This window comes from Lepidochelys kempii, chromosome 14 (genome assembly GCF_965140265.1).
Source record: "Lepidochelys kempii isolate rLepKem1 chromosome 14, rLepKem1.hap2, whole genome shotgun sequence".
Classification (NCBI taxonomy): Eukaryota; Metazoa; Chordata; order Testudines; family Cheloniidae; genus Lepidochelys; species Lepidochelys kempii.
Window position 1 is genome coordinate 31,341,606 of NC_133269.1, and position 27,938 is coordinate 31,369,543.

Here is a 27,938-nt window from a genome sequence, read left to right on the forward strand (position 1 = left end):
ACATTTCCCTGGTTTGCTTATGAGATTGTCATGTGGGATTGTGCCAACAGCCTTACTAAAAATTAAGATATATCACATCTATTGCTTCCCCACACGCTACTGACCTGACACCTTTAGTTCCAATTGGGCTTCTTCATAATCCATACCCTCTTGAACAAAACAGCTATACTGTCCTTCATCAGAAGGTCTGATATTGAAAATTCTCAAGGCAACATTTCCATCGGTGAGACCATCTTTAAAGAGCTCTGTCCTCCGCTGATATTCTGACATCTGCTGCCCATACTGGTCCTTTCCATCACTATAGCGATGAACAAATGGAGAGAGTTGGGACCGGAACCACGTCACCTCCATGTTCTCAGCGCTCATCTTGGGGGACAGGTGACAGGGTAACACAATCTCTTCTCCCACAGTGGCAATGACAGGCTGGTCAGGTCCAACCACTCTAAAACGAGCTAAGAAATGTACCAGGATACAAGGAAGATAAATTCAGAGAAAGCATGGGAAATTCATATACATTTCTTTAACAATACACACAAACAACAAGATCTATTTCATGTATTTTATATTCCATGGGGCATGAAATTATATATGGAGTTTACAAGAAATAATGCATTTCCACAACTGTAAATTATTCACAAAAAGAAAAGGAGTACTTGTGGCACCTTAGAGACTAACTCATTTATTTGAGCATAAGCTTTCGTGAGCTACAGCTCACTTCATCGGATGCATTCAGTGGAAGTGAGCTGTAGTTCACGAAAGCTTATGCTCAAATAAATTGGTTAGTCTCTAAGGTGCCACAAGTACTCCTTTTCTTTTTGCGAATACAGACTAACACGGCTGCTACTCTGTTAAATTATTGTTATACCAGATGTAGGGTGAAACCTCATTGAATCTGGTGGGTGTAATAGCCACCCTTCATTCAGAATAAATGATAGAAGCAATGAAGCTCCTTTATGGAGTAAAGTAGCTGAAACTTTCAGAGCCACCACTCAAATTACATGCCATGTGCAAGTCTGGTCAAGAGCTGAGCTATGTGGGCATAGTGCAAATACAGAGGGATGGGTATTGCTTTGGTAGAGCTGTGTGCTTGTGTGTGAGAGCAGAAGCAGAGAAAAAACACTAAAGAAGCAGACAGAAAAGGCTGCAAAGAAGGGCCAGAGACAGCCAGAAAAGCACTTGAAGCATGTGAAAGCTAAGAGAGAACTTGTTGGGCAAAGTTTTGGTTGAAAGCGGCTTGGAATTGTGAGCAAAGAAATTGCCTCCTGCTGTTTGATTCCTACTGTGTTCAATGATGCGGGACTTTGTGTACATTCTATGTAAATAAAAAGGATTTCATCAAATAAATACCTGACTCCATCAGCAATTTCTCTTTCTAATGGAAAGAACCCATAAGACCCTGAATACTGGCTACCCACTCATGTCTAAAGGGTTAATATTATGTTTATGTAAGCAGGGTCTGAATGAATGCTTCCCTGACAGCTAGCTGGGAGTGGGAGAGACTCCCCGTGTGTTTATGTAAATACAATTTGTTCCTGCTCTGCTTACATATTCAACAGATGCAGAGGTGTCAAAGTGATCAACTTTAACTGGTGTTGGGTACAAATCACTTTAGTACTGAATGCAGGAGTAGTGAAATGCTGTTACCAATGTTGTAATTATTGTTGGAATACAGAGAAGCAGTGCTGTGCTTAACCTGTCCCAAATAAGGGGGACCATCCTCAGTTGAAAGAACCTTGTTAAGCCAGGGGCTCAAATGTCAGCGCCCTGTGAAAGTAAGAGGGGTGGGGACAAGTATCCCAGTGAGAAGGCAGCACACCCTCACCAAGGGTCCTACCTAGACTGGTTCAACCTGTTCCTCCCCACAGGTCAAATAATAGCATTAAATAGGCTTCATTAGAACCCTCTTTGTTAATTTAATTGTTCGATCAGAGCTGAAATCATTTGTGGTGCGACTGTGTTTCTGCCCTGCCTGCTAAGAGCTAAAATTACTAAGAAACTGATGTGCAGAGGACACAGCAGAGAGGCAGATGGCAGCAGAAGGTGACTGACAGCTGGTGAATGAGTGGCTGTTGAGGCAGAGAGGCGCAACAAGCAGCCAGCAGGGCAGTGGCAAAGAAGCGTGATGAGTGGCTAGCAGGGCGGCTGGTGGAGAAGCAAGGTGAGCGGCCAACAGGGCGGCTGGTGGAGAGGTGTGCCAACAGCGGTGACCAAGCAGCCAGCAGGCTGACAGTGGAGAGGCGCGGTGAGCATGGTGAGCAGACATCTGGCAGGGTGGCTGGCAGAGAGGGGCAGCGAGCGAGTGCCCGAGCAGCGCTACAAGTAAGGAGCCTCTTTACCCCCTCTCCACACAAGGTGGGAGGTGAAGTCTGCAGATGCACCTCTGAACTCTGGGTCTGCACTAACCAAGGACAGCAACTGTGAGTGGGGTGCAGAGAAGGGTTGGGCATGTGAAGGGGGCTTTTGGGTTGCTGGACTTAAGAACCTGAGGGGAAAGGACACTGCCCAACCTACTTGGGGTTGGGTCGTTTACCCATGGTTTATTTTTATGGACCCTAGTTGCAGTGTTTTCCCAAATTAACACCCAGTTGCTTCCCTCCTTTTATTAAAGTTTCTTTTCTATACTCAGACTCTATGCTTGTGAGTGGGGAAGTATTGCCTCTCAGAGACACCCAGGGGTGGTGTGTAAATTTCCTAGGATACTGGGTGGAGGATTGAGCCAGTTCTGTGTTGTATCAACAGAAGGAACCCCTAGATATTGAACATGGCCCTGACTGCTGCTGGCTCCACCAGGCAGAAAGATTATATTTTAAAAAATACTGAAATACATTCCCAGCACTTGTCATGGGGAGCAAGTGAGAGGATCACAAAATGTCCCCAACCCCAGTTACAGTGACAGGGTGATAAGGTTCAGTCACTCTACATTGTGCTCTGAAATGTGCCACAACATAAAAGAAAATTAACTCAGAGAGAAAAATTACTTTTCTTTTGCCTCCTCAGTCCTGTCAGCCTCATGCAGTAGTGTGCTATGCAAATAAAATAGGATTAGATCTGATAAACTAGGCAAGGAAATTTGGAGGAAATTTTAAAGGGCTGGAAACCTGATCCCAATCCCATTGAACCAATGGAACAGTTCTCATTTACTTCAATGGGATTTGGATCAGCCCTAATGGGCTCTCCTTTTGTTGCTCAGGTTCACAGGCTGTGGAAGCCTTTAATCTCCAGAGGGCTAGTTTCAATTTAAGATAGTGCAAAGTGTAGCATCCTACTTGGTTAGCTGTGCTCTGCACATGGGACACTGTGTACCTGACCTCTGTGATATGCTCTTACTTCCAGTATATTTTGTGTGCACTTCAAAGCACTGGTTTTTGACATATGAAGCATTAAGTGGTTTGGGACCAGATTAGTGCCTCTTTCCTAATGTGATGTCCCAGAGACTGAGAGCAGATGGAGTGTCTGAGCTAACAACCCCACGGGTTCTAATGGGACATTTTCAATAAAGGGTCGTCAGCTGTGTATCTCATTTACCCTCTTGTTCAACCTACTGACTTATAGTCCCCGCTCTCTCTAGGTGTTTGAGAAGGGAATGAGTGGAAGAGGACGTCAGTGCATTAAGATGAGTTAGACAGTTATTAGTCCTGAAGGTTTGGACAGGCAGTGAAGACACTTTTTAAAAAAACACTGTTGTTTCTGTTTGGAATTTGGGTTGTTTTTTGTTTAGCCTTCTGTTTACAACTAAACATCTTACTGGGCATCTTTTCAAACCCCTGCTATTTATTTACTTAGATTTTTATCCTCCTTCAATAATAGAGTGTTATCCATTGCTGACAACTTTTAAAAACACATGCATGAATAAGCAAATCTAAAAACTATCCCAAGAACAATGCAACAACCCAGCAACAGGATAAGCAGAGCAAAATTGAATAAAGAAGTTGCCAATCTTGCTTTGTGGTTCTGTTTACACACTGTAAGTAGTTCCATTGTCTTCAAGTGAAGCCCATTTGTAAGTCACTGTAAGCCTAGATAAATCATATAAGAAACTACAGAAAGAGATGGGATTCCTACCTGATTCCAACCTGTGAAGAGAACAAGTAATGAAGAAAATAATCAAATCAGGCAGAAAGCATCTGGCTGTGGTGCTATGGCAGAATGAGAGAACCTGCATCCTCATGGGAACTTGGTCTAGATAACAGGATGGACATGGAGAAAAACAAACAAACATCATAGTAAACAAAACAGTGATTATGAGATGCTGGTTATTGGATTTTGAGGGACAGAAGATCACAGAGGACACAAATAAAATGGGATATATGCATTGCCAAGTAAATTTATTGTGTTATGCAGTTAGAGCAACCATTCCATTAAAGTTGAAAACATGTTTCTATTATGAGTCCGAGTTTGTCCCATTCCCACCCAATCCACACTGCTCCCCACCTCGAGGTCGCTGCTTCCCCCACTCCTCTATATCCTGCTTCTCCCCTCTGGGTCCTCCCTGCCCAAAGGTTCCTGCTTTTCCTCAATTCCACTTTCCCCTCTCCAGATGCCTGCTTTCCCCAACTCTGGTTCCCTGATTCCTCTCTCCCTCCATTTTCCCCTCTCCAGGGGAGAGCCCTAATCACTAGGCTATTGACTAGCCTGAGATGGAAAAAGAAAAGGAGTACTTGTGGCACCTTAGTGACCAACCAATTTATCTGTAGCCTGAGATGGAGTTTTTTCAATCTTTCCTGGTGGATCTGTTCCACTTTGAGTAAATAATGAAATATTTATTAGAGCAGGAACTTGAACCTGAGTCTTCTACAGCCAAGAGGAGGGCTCTCATCACCAAGCCACCCTCTCTCCTCCACTGCAGCACTGCTGAACATATAATTTAATACAGAGTGGAACAGCTCCAGCAAGAGAGCCTGAGAAACAGAGACAGAGAAATGTACAGGCAATGAGCCAGAAAAGTCACAATACATTCAACTGCAGTGAGAGTCCTGGAGCTTCTTTTATTCCTTTGATAAATTCAGAACTTCTCTTCACATCAGCAGGAGATTTGCCACGGTTAACTCCAGCTGCTAGTTACTAGTTCTGCCTCACTAGTATACCATAACAGAAATATCCAAGAAAAAAAGCTCAGAGACATGGGATGCTTTCATAGAAGTATCTGAATGATCCTATTACATGCATTCCTCTTCCCCCCTTCTCCTTCCTCTCTACCCACTTCCTTCCTTCCCCATCTCTAGCCCTCTCCTCTGAACTTTGCTTCTATTCTTTACTTAACTTCATAATTTTTCTTTAACTAGTTGATTTTCCATAAGCAGATTTTGTTTGTAAATTGTTTAATGCAAATAATTGAGGTATATTTTGACCATTCATATTATATATATATATATATAATTAAATGTTTCAAGTATGGCTAACATTAGGTAGCAAATGGTTAATATATCATGAGAATTTAATATAGTTTATTATGTTTGTTTTTTCTCTGTATATATTTATATTTTAAAAAATTAAAAAAACAAAACAAAGAAAATAAGACTCAACTCCAGGAGGTTTACAAGGAAAAGGTACCAGGAGGGGGATTGCCTCGGAGAGAAAATAAAATCACGCTGCTCTGTAGAACCTTGCTGATCCACAGATGCAAGGAGTCCCCAGGTCCAGCAATGCACTGGAATCATGAGGGGTTAGGGGGTAGATGTTCCCGGTACACTGGAAACATGAGGAGGGTGGGGTGAGGTAGATGTTCCCGGTGCACTGGAATCATGGGGGGCGGGGAGGGGGCTAGATGTTTCTGGTACACTGGAATCGTGAGGAGGATGGAGTGGGGTAAATGCGAGCAAAGCAGCTGTGTCCTTATCGTAATGCTCCAACCTGCCAGCAGCAGCAGCCAGAGCCCAGAGCTGCTTCCTGAGCCTGGATGGAGGGGCTGCCTCTGCTACTGAAATCAGGTTCAAAGAAATAAAAGTTGAAAGAAATAAAGCTAAGGGGAAGGGCGGGCATGAAATGGTTGATTTTCCCTGTGCAGTTTGTTGCTAGACTGAGAACTGAATTCCAGCATTGCAGTGACTGATCTGGTAAAGTTGTTTTAATTCATCGTGTCTGTATTTTCTGCAGGGTATTTTGCTGTAGTGAGATCAGACACATTTCAGCTTCTTCTGCTATCAAAAAGCTAAGCAGTTTGCTTTCCCTTTTAACTTTGAAAGAATCAGTGAAGGAAATAAAATGGTGCGAACCCACCCTTTGGCTGGGGCTCTTGATCTATTGAATTGAGCCTCCTTTTCCACAACGTCCTTTCTGTAAACCCAGAGGCACAGTCTGACTTCTGTATTTGCAGGGTAGAGGGCTTAATAAGTACAGGTCTGACTTTGGATGCGCTCTGCAAGTCCCCCAGGAGTTCACCCGGCTGTGAACCAAGCAGCACTTGGGGATGCAGGGGGAGCAGCAGCGCAGAGCTCAGGGAGGAAGCCCCTGGACACCCGGCTCCCCTCCCCTCCTGCCAGGCGCTGAGGGCACTCGGCTGCTGTGGGGACATCCCATGTGCATCTCTGTCAAGGGGAAATGACTCTGGCGGGCTGTGGAGCGCTCTGATAAAAGCTCCTGCAGCTGCCTCTTTCCTTCCCCTTTTCTCTGAAAACCATGTTTTTTCCCCAGCAAAGTGACCACCCCGGCTGCAGCCCCAGCACAGAACGGGTGCTCTGGCCAGCATGAGCCTCCTGCTGCCTGCACCAAGACCGGTAGGGCCAGATTTAGGGAAAATGGCACTCTGGGTGAACTTGTATTTTGCTGCCCCCCACATCACCCCTGGCCCCACAGGCTTACTGGGATCCCCCCACCACCTCTGGACCCTGCTGCTTCCCCACGTTTGTATTGAAGAGGTGCCACAGGTCAGCCCTGGCACAAATTAAGAATTGTCAGGCGGCCTGATACCAGCAGCTCCTGGCCGCGTGCCCAGCTCTGACGGCAACGCCACCACCAGCAGCAGCACAGAAGTAAGGGTGGCCTGGTAGATGCTGTATTGCCACCCTTATTTCTGTGCTGCTGCTGTGGCTCCTGGTGCCTGATGCTCTGCCCGCGGCTCAAGGTCGGTTTCATGCTGTCACAAGGAGGCTGCATCTTGCCAGAGCCCAGGGCCCTCCTGCAGCTCTCTGGACACTACTGGCTCACCGGGGTGCCATTTCAGATTTTGTGGGGTGGGGGCAACTTTAACCATGGTTCCAGAGACTACTTAGGCACCTGAAGACTCTTGGGTTTTTTGCAGATAATAACTTAGGAATTAGCTGACAGGAGCACTACGTCTAATTGTTACATAAAGAAAGAACAAATATATACAAACTCCAATTAAAGCCACATTTTAAGTTTATATGTAAATTTAGATCAGGAGATAATACAGCAAGATATTCCCAATCCCAAACCTTGAGGTATCAGTTCTGAAGCTTTAACACAGATATCAGAAACACAAGTTTGATACGTTGTACACTATCGTTAATAATAAAAATAAATAAAATCTGACTCTGTGTCCCTGCCATTATCTACTCTATTTTAGTCAATTGTTTTTCACTCCCCCAAAAAAGTATTTACTTAATTGTAACATACATGATGAAGGTTTTTTCTCTTTTATTAAGAATGGGAATTTATTTTTCTAATTATTTTGGCATTTATGTTTACCAATCACAACCATGTATGTGACTCAAGAACATTTGACTCCATCATTGCTGTTAGGTATCATAATTGGAACTGCATTTATTTTCATATGAATTTTAAGGTTTTTTTACAGATATAACTAAAAATACTACTTGAAAATAAGTGACTTTCATCTGCCCAGGGTCTAAAGTTATGTGTTTAGCTAATGTTTTTTAACCTGGCAGTGCTCAGGTGAGTACAAGCTAAAGTTATATTCTAAGAGGATGTTATTATTTGATTATACCATTTTAAATAATTAATGACAAAGCACAAAATAGTAATAAAAATAAGGAAAATTACTGCAGCCAGGACAGATTAGACATTTTAGAACTCACTACTCAATGAATTAAATATAAGCATAAGAGGGAAATAAAATTATGAAATGCCCGCTGTTAGGGGGCTTATTCCTTCACCCACTTACTTCCCTGGTCCTTCTCGCATGAACAGAGAGCAACAATACCCGAAGTCCAAAGGTGCAAACAATTCGATGTTTATTGGGGTGAACTTCCAGCAAGCATGATTCCAGTTTCCTTCCTTAGTATCCTCCTTCCCAGCTCTGACACCACAAAGCCTTACACCTGTGTCCCTGTTCCCATTCCTGCCCTTAGCCAAACATGATTCCAACTTCCTTACTCCCATTCCCTGTTCCCATTTCCCCCTTTAGCAAAACATGATTCCAATTTTCTTACCCCCATTCCCTGTTCCCATCTCCCCCTTTAGCAAAACATGATTCCAATTTTCTTACCCCCATTCCCTGTTCCCATCTCCCCCTTTAGCAAAACATGATTCCAATTTTCTTACCCCCATTCCCTGTTCCCATCTCACACCCCCACATGCCCACCCCCACCCACACCCCGTCACTTCCTCATTGACTACAGATTATATAGTAAAACTTGAGTTCTGCTTAGCTATACTTTAACCAATCATTTTCCTGAAATTTAACTAACCAATCCTAACATATTGTAACATGATTATGTAACCAATTATATCCCACCACCTCAATTAGTTTACACCCAGCAAAATTAATTATACAGCAGACAGGAACAATCACAGAACCAGACAGAGATTATACAGACAAACAACAGCAAAGTGGGAACTATAATGACAAAACAATACAGAAGTGAGGATTTCACATCCCAGCTATTGATAAGTGAGTTCTTGCCAGACAGGATGCTATCAAACTAAGTTTCCTTTTACATTTTCTAGGCACTTCCCTTTCTCTGGAGGTGATAGGAATACAATCCTGTCCTGATAGTGCCTGACAGCCCAATAGCACCTTATTTCAATGTGACTAGTTTGGAATGCGAGGATGTGACCGTTCGCTTCCCAGCTTATGGCTGCCTCTGCTGCTTAGCCAAAGGCCTTAGCCTAAGAACAGGGCCTCAGACTGTCACAGTAAGAGAAGGCCCTTACACCAGCAGACAGTGATTTTGATTCTTTCTTTTATACCTCTATCACTAGCCAAGTGATAAGAATACACCTAAATTCTTAGAGTACAGGCCTTTGCAGAGAGGCCTGAATATCTATATCCTAACACCCGCCCCCCCCCCCCCCCCCCCCCACAGCAGACAGGAGGCTCCCAGGAGCAGCTTGGCCGGGGCGGTTGCAAGCAGGGAGGTGGGTGGGGACAGATGGCCGGCCGCAGATGGCCGAAGAGCAGCGGGGGAAGGAGGGACAGGACACTCCTGCTCCGGAGGCACCAGCCAGCACATCATAGAATCATAGAATATCAGGGTTGGAAGGGACCTCAGGAGGTCATCTAGTCCAACCCCCTGCCCAGAGCAGGACCAATCCCCAACTAAATCATCCCAGCAGGGCTTTGTCAAGCCTGACCTTAAAAACTTCTAAGGAAGGAGATTCCACCACTGGTAATGCATTCCAGTGTTTCACCACCCTCCTAGTGAAAAAGTTTTTCCTAATATCCAACCTAAACCTCCCCCACTGCAACTTGAGACCATTACTCCTTGTTCTGTCATCTGCTACCACTGAGAACAGTCTAGATCCATCCTCTTTGGAACCCCCTTTCAGGTAGTTGAAAGTAGCTATCAAATCCCTCCTCATTCTTCTCTTCCGTAGGCTAAACAATCCCAGTTCACAGAATCACAGAGTTGGAAGGGACCTCAGGAGGTCATCTAGTCCAACCCCCTGCTCAAAGCAGGACCAGTCCCCAGTTTTGCCCCAGATCCCTAAATGGCCCCCTCAAGGATTGAACTCACAACCCTGGGTTTAGCAGGCCAATGCTCAAACCACTGAGTTATCCCTCCCCCCTCAGCCTCTCCTCATAAGTCATGTGTTCCAGTCCCCTAATCATTTTTGTTGCCCTCCGCTGGACTCTCTCCAATTTTTCCACATCCTTCTTGTAGCGTGGGGCCCAAAACTGGACACAGTACTCCAGATGAGGCCTCACCAATGTCAAATAGAGGGGAACGATCCCGTCCCTCGATCTGCTGGCAAATGCCCCTACTTATACATCCCAAAATGCCATTGGCCTTCTTGGCAACAACGGCACACTGTTGACTCATATCCAGCTTCTCGTCCACTGTAACCCCTAGGTCCTTTTCTGCAGAACTGCTGCCTAGCCATTCGGTCCCCTAGTCTGTAGCGGTGCCTGGGATTCTTCCGTCCTAAGTGCAGGACTCTGCACTTGTCCTTGTTGTCCTTGTTGAACCTCACCAGACTTTGGGCTACTGCAGTGGCTGCAGTTCTTCTGCACGGCTTGGCACTACTAGAAACCTGTTCCACAATGCTTGGGACTGGGAAGCAAATTCCCTGCTGCAGAACTGCTTCCCCACATCGGAGCCTGAGTTTTGTGGAAGACTTAGTGCTGGTTCCCATGTGATGCTGGACATCACCCAGAGTAGGAACAAGTACTCCGGAGATCCCAGGTCTGTGGCCATGTGCCTCAGGCCACTGAAACAGGCTGCCCACCATAACAGCATACCCAGGGAAGACTCACAACTGAAACACAAATCAAAGGAGAAAACAAACACCTACCCTGTCTCAAGTGTCTGTAAGAAACATCTCAGCAGTTCCAGGATCTTTGTAAAAAGAAAAGGAGGACTTGTGGCGCCTTAGAGACTAACAAATTTATTTGAGCATAAGCTTTCGTGAGCTACAGGTCACTTCATCCTTGTAGGTTCCCATCTCCCCCTGCCTTAAAGATACAATTAACGAAGAAGATTCTAAACTATGAATTCAAGTATCAGGGGGTAGCCGTGTTAGTCTGTATCCACAAAAACAACAAGCAGTTCAGATGCAGACGTGGTTTTTTTACCCACGAAAGCTTATGCCCAGATAAATCTGTTAGTCTTTAAGGTGCCGCCAGGGCTGGGTCAGATCAACCCCCAGGAACTTCCCCTGCCTGCAGGAAGCTCTGCACTGTGAAGGGGTCTCGGTGGGGGGGTTCCAGGTGAGAGGGGATGAAGGTCAGTGGGGGGGCTGCGTGTGGGGGTTCTAGATAGATGGGGGTTGGGCAGACAGGGGGAGCAGCTCCCCATACATTGACCCCTTCTCCCACCTGCACCCCACACTGAGCCCCTCTGCGTTGGGAGCCCTATACACCCAGAACCCCTCATCAAGCAACCTGAACCCAAACCCCCACCCCCAAGCCTCACCCCGTGCATCAGGAGCCCCTCGCACCCAGAATCCCCCCACCAAGCCCCCCGAACCCTGCCCATTGAGCCTCATACCATGCATAGGGAGCCCCCCCCGATCTCTAACCCACTGAACCCCAAACAGCGGCAGCCTGACCCACCAAGTCCCACTCCCCCAACCCCTCCCCCCCGCACACACACACTGAGCCCTAACCACCTTCACCTGGACTCCCCTGTAGAGTCCCAGTCCCCCTGCACCCAGAACCCCGCACCAAGCCCCTGTATATCCAGATTCTCACACATACCTGCCCCCCACCCCCACTCAGCTGCCCGCACCCAGATTGCACCACACAGAACCCTGGTCCTCTTGAGGAATTCTGTACTGAAAAAGTAAATATTTTAAAATTCTGAGAAGTTAAGCATATTTTATTTTTCAAAATGACACAGTAACACAATAACAATATAATCACACCATTTTCAATTATTTTGGTAATTTATTTCAATGTATTTGGTGATTTGGTTTGCACAATTTTTATTTTTTTGGTACAGAATTTTTAAATTTTGGTGCAGAATTCCCTCAGGAGTACTATTTGAAATCGTCAGCCTCCATTCAAATCTGGTTTGAGCTTAGCCAAAAGAGGAGTTTCACTGATTTTCTGACTAATTGCCCCATGCTAGCTCAGAGGACCAATCAAGGGTAGGGAAAGGCTGGGTGGAACAACAGGTTTTGAGGCTAAGTTTTGGGGTGACTTTACTTCTGCAGCGTTTTGCATTCCAGAGTCTCCTTGTGCTGTAGCGTGAACCCTCACTTCCACGCTGGGGAGTTTTGGCAGACCTAACTCAGGATTTCTGAGGTTTGTCCACTGGGGAGAGTGACTTACTGCAGGGCAACTATCAAGGAGCAGGGTTACCAACCACTCCCTTCTGCTGGCTGCTTGGCAGTTCCTGAGCCTGCTTCAGCATCTGGACCTGCTCTGTGATATCTGCTGCAGCCACTGCCTTCAGTCACCCTCAGACTCTGCTACAAAGGGGGTGGGGGGAAGGGTAGACAGAGGGAGCCCAAATGGGAGGGGAGAGATGACAGAATGTGTTCAGGGGCCAAACTGTTTCCAGAAATGGGTCAGACAGGTGGAAGCAAGGGAAGGAGAGAGTCAAAGGGGCAAAGTCAGGGGTAGGAGCCTGGGTTAAGAATTGCAGGGATGCAATGCCAGACAGGGGCAGGGGGGATAAAAGTTGTCACAAATGGAACATGTTTCCAGAACTGACCATCATAGAATATAAGGGTTGGAAGGGACCTCAGTGTGAGGATATAGATATTCAGGCTTGTCTGTAAAGGCTTATACTCTAAGAATTTAAGTGTATTCTTATCACTTGGCTAGTTATAGAGGAATAAAAGAAAGAATCAAAATCACTGTCTGCTGGTGTAAGGTCCTTCTCTTACTGTGACAGTCTGAGGCCCTGTTCTTAGGCTAAGGCCTTTGGCTAAGCAGAAGAGGCAGCCATAAGCTGGGAAGCGAACGGTCACATCCTCACATTCCAAACTAGTCACATTGAAAGAAGGTGCTATTGGGCTGTTAGGAATAAAATCCTGTCCTGATAATGCCTATCGCCTCCAGAGAAAGGGCAGTGCCTAGAAGATGTAAAAGGAAACTTAGTTTGATAGCATCCTGTCTGGCAAGAACTCACTTATCAATAGCTGGGATATGAAATCCTCATTTCTGTATTTGTTCTATCACTGTAGTCCCCATTTCCCCATTGTTTGTATAATCTCTGTCTGGTTCTGTGATTGTTTCTGTCTGCGACATAATTAATTTTGCTGGGTGTAAACTAATTAAGGTGGTGGGATATAATTCATTACATAATCATGTTACAATATGTTAGGATTGGTTAGTTAAATTTCAGGAAAATGATTGGTTAAGGTATAGCTAAGCGGAACTCAAGTTTTACTATATAGTCTGCAGTCAATCAGGAAGTGGGTGTGTGGGGTAGAAATGGGAACAGGGAATGGGGGTGGGGAAACTGGAATCATGTTTTGCTAAAGGGGGAAATGGGAACAGGGAATGTGGGTGGGGAAATTGGAATCATGTTTGGCTAAGGGCAGGAATGGGAACAGGGACACAGGTGTCAGACTCTGTGGTGTCAGAGCTGGGAAGGGGGACACTAAGGAAGGAAACTGGAATCATGCTTGCTGGAAGTTCATCCCAATAAACATCGAATTGTTTGCACCTTTGGACTTCGGGTATTGTTGCTCTCTGTTCATGCGAGAAGGACCAGGGAAGTAAGTGGGTGAAGGAATAAGCCCCCTAACACTCAGGAGGTCATCTAGTCCAACCCCCTGCTCGAAGCAGGACCAATCCCCAAATAAATCATTCTAGTCAGGGCTTTGTTAAGCCAGGCCTTAAAAACCTCTAAGGATGGAGATTCCACTACCTCCCTAGGTAACCCATTCCAGTGCTTCACAACACTCCTAGTGAAATAGTTTTTCCTAATATCCAACCTAGACCTCCCCCACTGCAACTTGAGACCATTACTCCTTGTTCTGTCATCTGCCACCACTGAGAACAGTCTAGCTCCATCCTCTTTGGAACCCCCCTTCAGGTAGTTGAAGGCAGCAGGCTGCTATCAAATCCTCCCCCTCACTCTTCTTTTCTGCAGACTAAATAATTCCAGTTCTCTCAGCCTCTCCTCATAAATCATGTGCTCCAGCCCCCTAATCATTTTTGTTACCCTCCGCTGGACTCTCTCCAATTTTTCCACATCCTTCTTGTAGTGTGGGGCCCAAAACTGGACACAGTACTCCAGATGAAGCCTCACCAATGCCAAATAGAGGGGGAATGATCATGTTCCTCAATCTGCTGGCAATGTTCCCACTTATACAGCCCAAAATGCTGTTAGCCTTCTGGGCAACAAGGTCACACTGTTGACTCATATCCAGCTTCTCGTCCACCTAGGTCTTTTTCTGCAGAACTGCTGCTGAGCCCTGGTCTACACTACGAGTTTAGGTCGAATTTAGTAGCGTTAGATCAATTTAATCCTGCACCCTTCCACATGACAAAGCCATTTTTGTCGACTTAAAGGGCTTTTAAAATTGATTTCTGTACTCCTCCCTGATGAGGGGATTAGCGCTGATATAGACATTGCCAAGTCGAATTTGGGGTAGTGTGGATGCAATTTGACGGTATTGGCCTCCGGGAGCTATCCCACAGTGCTCCATTGTGACCGCTCTGGACAGCACTCTCAACTCGGATGCTCTGGCCAGGTACACAGGAAAAGCCCCGCGAACTTTTTAATTTCATTTCCTGTTTGGCCAGCGTGGCGAGCTCATCAGCAGAGGTGACCATGCAGTCCCAGAATCACAAAGGAGCTCCAGCATGGACCAAATGGGAGGTACTGGATCCGATCCCTATATGCGGAGACAAATCCGTGCTATCAGAACTCCGTTCCAAAAGACAAAATGTCAAAATATTTGAAAAAATCTCCAAGGGCATGATGGACAGAGGCTACAACAGGGACACACAGCAGTACTGTGTGAAAATTAAGGTGCTCAGGCAAGCCTACCAAAGAGGCAAACGGCCACTCCGGGTCAGAGCCCCAGACATGCCGCTTCTATGATGAGCTGCATGCAATTCTAGGGGGTACCCCTACCACTACCCCACCCCTGTCTGGGGACTCCAGCAAGAGGGGAGTCTCAAGCAAAAGGGATGAGGATTTTGGGGACGAGGAAGATGATGATGAGGAGGAGGATAGCGCACAGCAGGCAAGCGGAGAATCCCTTCTCCCGACAGCCAGGAATTGTTTATCACCCTGGAGCCAACCCTCCCAAGGTGGGCTCCCAGACCATGAAGCTGGAGAAGGCACCTCTGGTGAGTGTACCTTTGTAAATATAATACATGGTTTAAAAGCAAGCATGTCTAATGATTAATTTGCCATGAAGACTTAGGATGCATTTGCGGCCAGTACAGCTACGGGAAAAGTCTGTTAACGTGTCTGGGGATGGAGCAGAAATCCTCCAGGGACATTATTAAGGGGACATTCAGAGGTGGCTGTTCCTGCTGGGCTGTTTGCCTGTGCTGAAAAGAAATCATCCCCGCTTTTAGTTACGTGGTGGGGGGACCCGTTCACGCTGAGCTGTTCGCGTTTGGCTGGCAGGGATCTTCCCTGATACTAGTCACATGGTGGGAGGAGGGGTGAAGCAATCATCCCAGAGAATTGGAGGGCGGGGGTTTAGTTGGGTTTGTTCTGCATGTCAACCCGAAAACTGCAGCCCCTCCTTTTAAATGGCCAGCCCAACGGGTGCTTGGTATGGGAAAGGAGGGAGCTGCTGTGTGAAACCATTCCCACATGTTATGAAGGTTGAAGAAGCTGAAAGACTGTGGCTTACCATGGCCGCCTGCAAGCCGAATTCTGTTGCCCGGCCCAGCGTGTGTGATCTCTCACACCAACCCGGCAGATCCTCAATATAAGAGGCAAAATGCAACCTTGTACCGAAAGCACATGTGCTATGTAATGTTAACAGCTTGGTTCACCGTGAAAGAGTCTACCCATTGTTCTCTAAAATGTGTCTTTTTAAATACTAATCTCCCTTTTTTTCCTCCCACAGCTGCAAATGTTTCAATGCTCCCCCTATCATCTCCATCTCAGAGGCTAGCGCAGATAAGAAGGTGAAAAAACGCACTCGCGATGAAATGTTCTCTGAGCTCATGCAGTCCTCCCGCACTGAAAGAGCTCAGCAGAATGCATGGAGGCAAACAATGGCAGAGTCCAGGAAAGCAGAAAATGAACGCAAGGACAGGAGGGATGAGCAAAATGAGAGGTGGCGGCAGCGTGATGAGAGAAGGCAGGATGCAATGCAGAGGCTACTGGGGGATCAAACTGATATGCTCCGGTGTCTGATGGAGCTGCAGGAAAGGCAGCAGGAGCACAGATGGCCGCTGCAGCCCCTGTGTAACTGCCCGCCCTTCTCCCCAAGTTCCATCGCCTCCTCACCCAGACGCCCAAGAACGCGGGGGATGGCTCCGGGCACCCAACCACTCCACCCCAGAGGACTGCCCAAGCAACAGAAGGCTGGCATTCAATAAGTTTTGAAGTGCAGTGTGGCCTTGTCCTTCCCTTCTGCCCCACCCCTCCTGGGCTACCTTGGAAGTTATCCCCCTATTTGTGTGATGAATTAATAAAGAATGCATAATCTTGAAACAACGACTTTATTGCCTCTGCAAGCGGTCCAATCCTCTAATTTGCCTAGGTCCCTCTGTATCCTATCCCTACCCTCCAGCATATCTACCACTCCTCCCAGTTTAGTGTTGTCTGCAAACTTGCTGAGGGTGCAATCCACACCATCCTCCAGATCATTAATGAAGATATTGAACAAAACCAGCCCCAGGACCGACTCTTGGGGTACTCCATCTCAGCACTCCCACCCTTCCCCCAGAGTTCCCAAAGGCAGGGTTGAGCCCCATGTCTAGACAAGGCTGCCCTTCTCTGTCTGGAATGATGCAGTCAGCTTCTAAGGGAGGTCTCATTCAGTGACAGATTTTACACCCACACCATCCTATAGTGCAAGTTTATTCTTTATGATCCTATGGCTTCAATGCTGACTGAGTTCCTGGGTTGTCCATCCCCTGAGCCCAGGGCGTGTTCCCAGGGAAGGTCAAGTGATGAATTCATATGGGGAGCAATGAATGCTCACTTCTGCAGGAAAAGAACTATAATCAAATAAAAAGAATGAGGAGTCCTTTTGGCACCTTAGAGACTAACAAATTTATTTGAGCATAAGCTTCCATGGGCTAAAACCCACTTCATCGCAACACCCATTGTTTCATGTTCTCTGTGTATAGATATATCTTCCTACTGTATTTTCCACTGCATGCATCCCATGAAGTGGGTTTTAGCCCACGGAAGTTTATGCCCAAATAAATTTGTTAGTCGCTAAGGTGCCACAAGGACTCCTCGTTCTTTTTGCTGATACAGACTAACACAGCTGCCACTCTGAGACCTATAGTCACTGGAACAGAGTTCTGCACCCTGCATCTTCTATCTGCCAGTGCCCTGACCACCAGGGTACAGAGTCATTGTTGCTTTCTTCACTTTCTTGCTCTGGCTCAGTGACTTTTCATTATTTATTCACAGTGGAACAGCTTCACCAGGAGAGACTAAGGGAACCTCTCATCAGAACATTCTATAGCTCAGTGCTTGGGGCTTTCATCTAAGGCAGATGTGAACAAACTATGACCCGCGGGCCACATCCGGCCTGCCCGTCCTCAAGGGACCGTCCTGCCCGGCCCTTGAGCTCCCAGCCAGGGAGGCTAGCCCCCGACCCTTCCCCTGCTGCCCCCCCTCCCCCGCAGGCACTCCGGCCACGGTGGCGGCACAGCTGCCAGTCCTGCCGCTCTGAGCAGCATGGTAAGGGGGCAGGGAGCAGGGGGGGGGGGCGGGGGGGGGTTGGATAGGGGCAGGGGTCCCAGGGGGCGGTCAGGGGACAAGGAACAGGGGGGGTTGGATGGGTCGGGGATTCTGAGTGGAATTCTGAGGGGGGCAGTCAGGGGGCGGGAAGTGGGAGGGGGCAGATAGGGGGCAGGGCCCAGGCTGTTTGGGGAGGCCCTCCGTACAGTTTCACAACCCTGATGTGGCCCTTGGGCCAAAAAGTTTGCCCACCCCTGACCTAAGGAGTCACTTGCACTCAGTAGGAGACCCTTTCTCCCCACCAAGCAGAGTGTAATTGAACCTAAATCTCCCACTCCCACTAGTCTAAAAGTTATAAAGGATCTGCCTCTGGATTTTGCATGAGTCCCATTCCAGTATGCTCAGAACACATATAACGGATCAGGCCCCACAGGTGTCCCACTGCCTGTCTTCTGGTTTAAGGATCCCACTGGTGCTTAGACATGAGTTAGGTGACTGGATGCCTAGAGTGAGGCAGCAGTGCTCATGCCCAGAAGCAGAAACTTAGATGCCATGTTGGCATTGAGTGAGTTTCATGTGCCTAGAGGGGTAGGTGGCAGCTAAGCAGGGGTTGTCTGGATTTCACTGGCACCTAATTCTGGGAGTTAGGCACCTAAATCTGGGCTTTAGGCACCTAAGTCCCTTAGTGATCTGGGTTTTCACCTCTCTGTGCCTCAGTTTCTCTATCTGTAAAATGGGGATAGTGAAATTTATGTCCATTGTAAAATACTTGAGGTCCAATGATGAAAAGACAGAAGCTGACAGGCATGAGATTGTTTTTCAACATGAGTGACTGGATCAGTTTCAGAGGAAGAAGAAGGATTGCAAGTGCTTTGGAGAATAGGATTAAAATTCAAAATGATTTGGACAAACTGGAGAAAGGTCTGAAGTAAATCAGATGAAATTCAATAAGGACAAATGCAAAATACTACACTTAGGAAGGAACAATCATTGCACGCATACAAAATGGGAAATGACTGCCTAGGAAGGAGTATTGCGGAAAGGGATTGGGGGTCATAGTGGATTGCAAGCTAAATATGAGTCAACACTGTAACGCTGTTGCAAAAAAACCAAACATCATTCTGGGATGTATTAGCAGGAATGTTGTAAGCAAGACATGCAAAAAAAAAAAGGAGGACTTGTGGCACCTTAGAAACTAAAAAATTTATTTGAGCATAAGCTTTCGTGAGCTATAGCTTACTTCATTGGATGCATTCAGTGGAAAATATAGTGGGGAGATATATACAGAGAACATGAAACAATGGGTGTTACCATACGCTCTGTAACAAGAGTGATCAGGTAAGGTGAGCTATTACCAACAGGAGAGTGCGGGGGGGACTTTTGTAGTGATAATCAAGGTGAGCCATTTTCAGCAGTTTACAAGAACATCTGAGGAACAGGGGGTAGGGGGGAACATGGGGAAATAGTTTTACTTTGTGTAATGACCCATCCACTCCCAGTCTTTATTCAAGCCTAAGTTAATTGTATCCAGTTTGCAAATTAATTCCAATTCAGCAGTCTCTTCTTGGAGTCTGTTTTTGAAGTTTTTTTGTTGAAGAATTGCCACTTTTAGGTTTGTAATCGAGTGACCAAAGAGATTGAAGTGTTCTCTGACTGGTTTTTGAATGTTGTAATTCTTGACGTCTGATTTGTGTCCATTTATTCTTTTACATAGAGACTGTCCAGTTTGGCCAATGTACATGGCAGAGGGGAATTGCTATCACATTGGTAGATGTGCAGACATGAGAAGTAATTCTTCCGCTCTACTCTGTGCTGATTAGGCCTCAGCTGGAGTATTGTGTCCAGTTTTGAGCGCCACATTTCCGGAAAGATGTGGACAAATTGGAGAAAGTCCGGAGAAGAGCAACAAAAATGATTAAAGGGCTAGAAAATGTGACCTATGAGGGAGGATTGAAAAAAATTGGGTTTGTTTAGTCTGGAGAAGAGAAGACTGAGGGGGGGCATGATAACAGCCTTCAAGATATAAGGTTGTTACGAGGAGGAGGGAGAAAAATTGTTCTCCTTAACCTCTGAGGATAAGACAAGAAGCAATGGGCTTAAATTGCAGCAAGGGCGGTTTAGGTTGGACATTAGGAAAAACTTCCTGTCAGAGTGGTTGTCAAGGTTCCTCCCCCACTCTGAACTCTAGGGTACAGATGTGGAGACCTGCATGAAAGACCCCCTAAGCTTATTCTTACCAGCTTAGGTTAAAAACTTCCCCAAGGTACAAGGTTTGCCTTGTCCTTGAACAGTATGCTGCCACCACCAAGCGTTTTAAACAAAGAACAGGGAAAGAGACCTCTTGGAGTCATCTTCCCCCAGAATATCCCCCCCCCCCCCAAGCTCAACACCCTGTTTCCTGGGAAAGGCTTGATAAGAATCCTCACCAACTGGTACAGGTGAACACAGACCCAAACCCTTGGATCTTAAGAACAATGAAAAATCAATCAGGTTCTTAAAAGAAGAATTCTGATTAAAGAAAAGGTAAAAGAATCACCTGTGTAAAATCAGGATGGTAAATACCTTACAGGGCAATCAGATTCAAAACATAGAGAATCCCTCTAGGCAAAACCTTAAGTTACAAAAAGATACAAAAAGAGGAATACACATTCCCGCCATCACAGCTTATTTTACAGGCCATTAAACAAAAGAAAATCTAACGCATTTTCTAGCTAGATTACTTACTAACTTTACAGGAGTTGTAAGGCTTGCATTCCTGGTCTGTTCCCAGCAAAAGCATCACACAGACAGACCAATCCCTTTGTCCCCCCCTCCAGATTTGAAAGTATCTTGTCCTCTCATTGGTCATTTTGGGTCAGGTGCCAGCGAGGGTACCTTAGCTTCTCAACCCTTTACAGGTGAAAGGGTTTTGCCTCTGGCCAGGAGGGATTTTATAGCACTGTATACAGACAGGTGGTTACCCTTCCCTTTATATTTATGACAGTGGTTAAGCACTGGAATAAATTGCCTAGGGAGGTGGTGGAATCTCCATCATTGGGGATTTTTAAGAACAGGTTGGACAAACATCTGTCAGGGATGGTCTAGATAATACTTAGTCCTGCCTTGAGTGCAGGGGACTGGACTAGATGACCTCTCAAGGTCCCTTCCAGTTCTAGGATTTCTATGATTCTATGATTCTAATTTCTGCTAGCCGGACTGGGGAAACTGGAAAGGGAGACTGTGAAGAAATGAGGTGAAAATGCCACCAAATTTTCCAAAGAAATTTCCCATCTTAACAAGCTGATCAGTGAGATGGAAGGGAAGTGCCAGCAGCCAACAGCCAGCAAGTGAATTCCTGCAGGGGAAGAAGCTTATCTAAGAAATGCAGGTGGAGAAGCTTATCTAAGAAATGCAAACAGACCTGGAGAAAGGAGGGGCTGTGGGCAGCTGGGTTAAAAAGCTGAGCACAGAAAGCGTGCATTCAGAGGCAGCCTGAACCTTTTCGAGCAGGCCTGAAAAATGACACATTTTCACCCCTATGACATATACTCAATTCCTGTCCACCATTATCTCCTGACTCTGCACAGGACTGGCCTAATGAGCAGGGCTAGGGTCAGTGAGATGATCTTAGAAAGACTTTACTGACTTAGTGTGTGTGTGTGCGTGTGCATCTGTGCATGCATCCTCTTTTACGCGGCTCCTGCTGCAGAGAAAATGATAGTCCAGTAGTTCAGGTGTTGGTTAACCTGAGAGACCCAGGCTTAATTCCTGCTCTGTGTGAACTCAGACAAGTCATTTCTTCTGCCTGTGCCTGACTTTTCCTCTTCTAAAGTAGGAATAAAAACCCTTCCCCACCTTCCAGAGGTGTTGTGAGACTGAACGTATCAAAGCTTGGGAGGTGCTCAGATAGTGCAGGGATGAGAGCCGGAGAAGCACCTGCAGTAGCTAGAAGTGGAGGCATTTCCTTCCCACATCAAAGCACTAACAAATCACATTGGGTTGTCTCCAACTTTCCTGATTTCACCCTGACTCTTTCAATAGCTGGCATTTCTCTTAATGCCCCAGCTCTTGCAATCCTATGGTGAGAGGAGAATCTCAGCTCTCATTCTAACAACAGTCAGTTTCTTGCTCTTGTGGTGAAGTAGAAAAACTTGAGAACACGACTAGAAGAAAATCTCAGTGCTCAGAAAACCAAAAAGTCCAAAATGTATTTTTTTAGAAAATAAATCTCATGTTTCCTTTAGTTAATCTCATGATTTTTGAACACTTGGTGCTTGCAAAATTGCATTGGCATTGATCAGTTTATGTCTTTCTTTCTTTCTTTCTTTCTTTCTTTCTTTCTTTCTTTCTTTCTTTCTTTCTTTCTTTCTTTCTTTCTTTCTTTCTTTCTTTCCAAATAGTGCAAATATATCAAAATACCAGATTTATCATAACACACAAAGTAAGTAAAGAGGGTTAGACTAAAGGGAGGGGAGGAGAAGCAACTTACCTACGTTAAGGGTCTACATTAATATAGACCTCTAAAAAGTGAGCCCAAATGTCTTTGAATTTTTCAGGCCTTCCCCCTGTACAGAATGCTGGTCATTCATTAGGTGTGAGCTCAGCCATATCACTGAGCTGGGCATAAATGTTTGGTGTGGACTGAGTTGTCCATTTTTGCAGGACTAATTTTCCAGTAACCAAAGCTGCACACTGGAACCACACCCCCTTCTTACCAAATATTCCTGATACATGGAGGTTATGTCCAAGAATAAAACATAAGAGGGAGGGCTCCAACTTAGCATCCAATATCAATTTGGTCCTTTTACCCACCTCATCCCAGAATTTCCCAAAGCATATGAGCTATTGTAGCACCAAGACAGTTAAATTTCTAATAGTGATCAACATTTAGGAAGCCCTCTACCATTAGCCTATGTGGGGACCAGTTTATTTGAAAGGTGGTCTGCAGTTGCTTTCTTTAACAGTAGATACAATTGTATTCCATTGCGTCGGAGATATCTGTGTATCCAAATCTCTATTCCAAGCAGCTCTTGAGTTATCAGTCTTTGACTGAGCTTTTTAGGCCAGAAAACCGTAAAAGGATAAAACCGCTGGCTGAATAAATCCAGGAAGTTTCCTACAAAATAATAAACGTTCTGGAGGTTCTGGAGCTCCCAATACATCCAATCCAAATACATTGGTAAACCAATGTTTTAACTGTTATTTAAATGTTCCAGAACAGGGCAAGGCAAATTGTTACTGTAGGTCTACAAATGGTTTAAACTGATTACTGTCAATTAGCCAAGACACAGTCATAATTCCTCTCTCCATCCAATCCCTCCACATCAAAGTTTTGCCATTGATTTTAAATACAGGATTACACCATAGAACCGCTTCTACATGGAAGGAAGAATGGAAGCAGAACTTTCTAACTACATTTGACCAGGCTTGTTCTGCAGCAACTCTTGTAGGAGCTCATGAGCCAATAAATCTATAATAATTTGAACCTACAATCATAGGCGCAGACTTTCACTGTTCCCGGTGGGTGGTTGACCCCACCCCCGCCCCTGGCCCTGCCTCTGCACAGCCCTCACCCCACCCCCATCCCATCCCTTTCCCAAAATCCCCGTTCCATTCCACCCCCTTCCCAGAAGACCCAGCCCCTGCCCCCCCTCTTCTCTGCCTCCTCCCCTGAGCCCACCGTGTCCCCGCTCCTCCCTGCTCCCTCCTGGAAAGTCCTAAGTGCTGCCAAACAGCACTGGGAGGTAGGCAGAGGAGTGGAGACATGGCTTGTTTGTGGGGGGGAAGGAGTTGAGGTGGGATGGGGGGTGAGGGGAGCTTGGCTGCCAGTGGGTGCAGAGTGCTCACTAATTTTTCCCTGTGGGTGCTCCAGCCCCGGAGCACCGGTGGAGTCGGTGCCTATGCCTACAATGCATGAAAAGGGGAGAGAGAGTACTAATTCTCGTTCAATGTAAATTCACGGTGGGGTTAGTACAGTTATATGTAACAGCCCCAAAGATGACTTAACAAAAAGGAGGTAGAATAATTAAGGCTAAGATGTGTAATAAACTTGTTGGATCATATTAAAGAAGTTCTGTATTAAAATCACAAATGAGTTTGATTCCCCATAGTTCAAATTCCAGGGTATTACTAATTAAGAGGTCTCTTGGTTTTTGGTACTGTTTCTCTCCCTCTATGTGTGAAACTTGCAAGCTGCTAACTGTGTTAGTACATTCTAAGACAGAGTCTGTTCTCAAAGCAATTCACAGAGAGAGAGACTCAAAACAATACTCTAACAACAGAAACAGCACCCAGAGACTCCCCGCCCTTTTGTTGTATTAACAATTGTCATTAAAATAGAGATAGAGGATGTATGTAGATGGATGCTTGTTGTGGATAATAACTGAATGATCAGGGAGGTGCCAGCCTAAGAATCCAGTGTCCATCGGCTGAAGAAGGCGTCAAGTGGAAATAACCAGAGGACCCCCCGGAGGGCAGACTGGAATCCACCCAACAGCCTCAAGAATGGGAGAACCAAAGAACAAGATAACATCTTGGAGCCGTCAGGAATGTGCTATCTGCTGATTGATTCAGCAACAGCATGATGAAGCAATTCCCATAGACTGGCATAGGAAGAAATTCCTATAAAAATAGACTCTAAAAAGTGAGAACTTTGGGGTCTGATTCTGCAAACCAACTTCCAGGAGCATCAGATGAGCATCTGACAAGGCCCTGCTCCCTCCTCATGTCCAGGCCACCTGGCCAGTGGCTTGGCATGAGCAACTCTAAGGCTGGTAACTATGATAACAACCTTGCAGAACCTGTGTGTGTGTTTGTATGAATGAATGTGTGAATAAATATGAGACTGAATGGAATGTTATAGCTATAACTAACTGCTTACTATGATTCTTTCTGTATTCACAATAAATGTGGTATTTTGCCTTTTTCCCTTTAATAAGATCCTGCTGGTTTTTATTTTATTGGTATAACAAACTAAAATTCATGGAAGCCGTGACCTGTCTGTGACTTTTGCTGCCGCAGCTTCATGGTTTCTCCTGCCACCATGGTGGCTGGGAGCTGCGGGGGTTCCCCCTGCCCCTCCCCGTGTGCAAGGCTGTCATGCATGTGCATCGCTGGAACCTTGCCAGGGCCCTGCTGGTTGCCTTGGCCCCAGGGCCTGAAGCAGAAAAGGTCACAGAGGATTCCTTGACTTCTGTGACCTCCATGACATAAACATAGCATTAAGGACAATTAGTCAAGTAGGGGAAATGAAATCCCCACAGAGATAGGGGGACGGGGGAGCTGTAATTTGTTCAGAGCCAAGCTAGGTTTCTTGGCTGCTCCTGAAAGAAATATTCTAAAAATATTATTGAATTTCTTAAAATAAATGAGGAATGGAAACAGGGAGACAGCTCAGGACTTATGACATTCTGGGAACAACGGTCATTTCCAAAGCAGCCTTAGTGTCAATGAGCATCAGACTTTTAAAACACTGATTCCAGTTTAAGTAAGTTTTTAGCATGTAAAAAGAAAAGGAGGACTTGTGGGACCTTAGAGACTAACAAATTTATTAGAGCATAAGCTTTCGTGAGCTATAGCTCATTTCATCGGATGTAGCTCACGAAAGCTTATGCTCTAATAAATTTGTTAGTCTCTAAGGTGCCACAAGTACTCCTTTTCTTTTTACGGATACAAACACGGCTGCTACTCCGAAACCTGTTTTTAGCATGTGAATTTCACTTCACTCCTTAGACATATAGTCCCAGCTCCTGCAAGCTCATCATCACAGGCAGATGCTAATGCCCATATGAAGCCCCCGTGACTCTCCACACCAGCACAGGGGGCTGACTGCAGGATCAGAATCCTAATGGTATTGTTTTCACAAAAGCCTCCAGGGCTGTAATGTTACCAGCTTTCCTGCTTTTTCAATTCTCAATCAGTTTCTCAACTTTCAATGAACTAGTCATTGAACTAAACTAGTTGAATAAACTCTAAAGAAGAAAATATTCTCTCTTCACCTGCATAAGAGAACACTGCTCTCTAAAGCCGGTTTAGCATTTCAACAAACTCTGGTTCCAGGTTCCTAGCCTGTGACTTCCACCAGTTCAGTGGTTTGCCTTTCTTTAAAACTTCTCCGGGACATGTGTACTGCTTGAATATTATTTATGTATATCTAATTTAAATGCTTTTAGTAGATTAGAGATCGAGTTTAGGCCATAACATATGTTGTCATAATTTTCAATTTAATTTTCATTTGATACATTTTGATCCCTCAGGGAGCACTCAGGCCATAGTCTTAAACTTTTCTCTGGAACCACGAGGGCTAGAAATGTAATTCTACTTTAAATGAAATCTGAAATTTGCACAATCTCAAAACTAGAGATGCCAGGCTTCAGAAAAATCACCAAATATTGTGAGACAAAATAAAATCCCCAAACTCACAAGAATATTATGTGAGCTGACAATACTGTAGCTGGACAAAAAAAGTTCAACAAAAATGATTTTTCACATGATTTTTAGGAAAATATTCAAAATGATTTTTCTGATCATTTCAATGAAATTATGCTAAATGAAAAAAATATTTCACATTGATTCAAAATGAGACATTGTATTTAAATGGAATAAAAGATTTTATTAACCAGTTCTCCTATCCTTTCTAAAAAGATACACAGAGGGGGAAATGATAGTTGAAGAAAAAGAAAAACTAAAAACAAAATTTTGTTTTAATAATATTTGATTAAAAATTGAAAAATCCATAAAATATTTCAAATAAAATAGAAATAATTTTAAAATACATTTTCACAATAATAATTCCATTTTTCCCAACTAGCTTTACTTCTATGGATTTCTTTATGAAATCTCACCTCCAATGGATTTTCACACAAAAGGAGCTTATCTGTCACACAATATATAAATTTGCCTCTTTTTTATTATGTTATGAAATCCCCTATTCAGCAACACTCTCAAACACAGGATCAAACTTAGACACATGCTTAATTCCCATGATTTAATCAGGAGAAAAGGATGCAATTTTCTATTTTGATTGATTCTGGAAATAATTTTCCTTTTTTCCCTTGAAAGTATCAGAAGCAAAAGGATTCAGCCCCACAGTCAGCTCTAGAAAACTGAAATGACAACAGGCAGAAAAATAGACTGATAACCACTGGATTTGGCGCAGTAACTTTCTTCCTGTATTCTAAATACTGGAAGTTATTTTTTTACAAATCTTTTCCCTGACATCACTGAGAACAGAATGAGGCCCAGGGTTCTTCAATAAAACAAAATAGCAAAATAAACAAATTATTAATTCAACCTGCTGTACAAATCTCATGGTACACTGCTACGAAAATGAGCAATGCATTTGAATGTTAATCAATTTGAATGTACATGTATTGTAGTGTTAATAAAGAGTGAAACAAATTATCAGAGGATTATTTAATCTTCAAATTGTCCAAGCAACAAGCAGTGTATATTAGGAGTTGGTTACAAAGAGTCATTCTGAAGCAAAATTAACCTACCTGATTGTAAAACTTCTCAGAAGGAGCAATCTTCAGGACGTGGTCAGACGTCACTGGTTTTGTTGAGATAATTGCGTTTTGAGTCAGTAGTCCAGTTTATCAAATTTTACAGCTAATTCTGGTAATAAAATAGCTACAGAGTTTTCTCATTGCTTTTCCTTACACTTGTTTAAATAAATATGTTTGTGTTCCAGACCAATAAATGTGCTTTCCTCTTCTCGCAGCATTTGCAGAGTTTGAAAGAGAAAGTAAAACGGTAACTGGAAAGTTGCAGTAATTTCACATCCTGTCACAAGGGGCGATTAGATAGATTAAAGAAACAACTCCACAGTCCTGCTGAGCTGGAAGCAAATGCACAGGCAGAGTCAAGCATCCAGGTGGCCCAAGTTACCTGAATCCATTAATGATTTCAAAGAGACTCTTCCTGCTTTTTTGTGAACTACAATAAATGGAATGGGGGGAAAAAACCCACCTTTGTTATCATAGAGTTAAGGTTTCCCAAAGAAGCTCATACCCTTCCAGAACATCAAGTGCATCAAAAGTCGTTTGCAATGTTGTTGTAGCCATGTTGGTCACAGGATATTAGACAGACAAAGTGGATGAGGTAATCTCTCTATTGGACCAAGTTCTATTGGTAATAAAGACAAGTTTTTGAGCCATAAAGACCTGAAGAAGAGCTCTGTGTAGCTTGAAAATGTGTCTCTTTCACCAACAGAAGTTGGTCCAATAAAAGATATTACCTTACCCACCAGGTGTCTCTAAGTTCATCAAAACTCAGACTTCTGAAAACCAGGACATACAGAGTTAATGC

General features: G+C 44.8%; 1 protein-coding gene and 2 long non-coding RNA genes across 7 annotated transcripts in view; 1 reads left to right on the plus strand and 2 right to left on the minus strand.

Moving 5' to 3' along the window:
• The window catches only part of LOC140898275 (butyrophilin-like protein 2), a 1,102,357-nt gene that overhangs the window by 15,963 nt on the left and 1,058,456 nt on the right, over positions 1-27,938 (minus strand). For all 5 annotated transcript variants that reach the window (XM_073311885.1, XM_073311880.1, XM_073311882.1 and 2 more), the window contains 2 exons: positions 4,063-4,179; positions 105-452 (listed from right to left, as the gene is read on the minus strand). In XM_073311885.1, coding sequence (XP_073167986.1) covers positions 105-452; positions 4,063-4,179 — 465 coding nt within the window. The remainder of the gene's footprint in view (positions 1-104; positions 453-4,062; positions 4,180-27,938) is intronic.
• On the plus strand, positions 1,952-4,261 carry LOC140898311 (uncharacterized). The gene is made up of 2 exons (XR_012154960.1): positions 1,952-2,319; positions 3,569-4,261. It is a non-coding gene; the product is annotated as an uncharacterized lncRNA (long non-coding RNA).
• Positions 13,969-27,769, minus strand: LOC140898303 (uncharacterized). The gene is made up of 2 exons (XR_012154954.1): positions 27,128-27,769; positions 13,969-14,655 (listed from the first exon to the last, which is right to left on the minus strand). It is a non-coding gene; the product is annotated as an uncharacterized lncRNA (long non-coding RNA).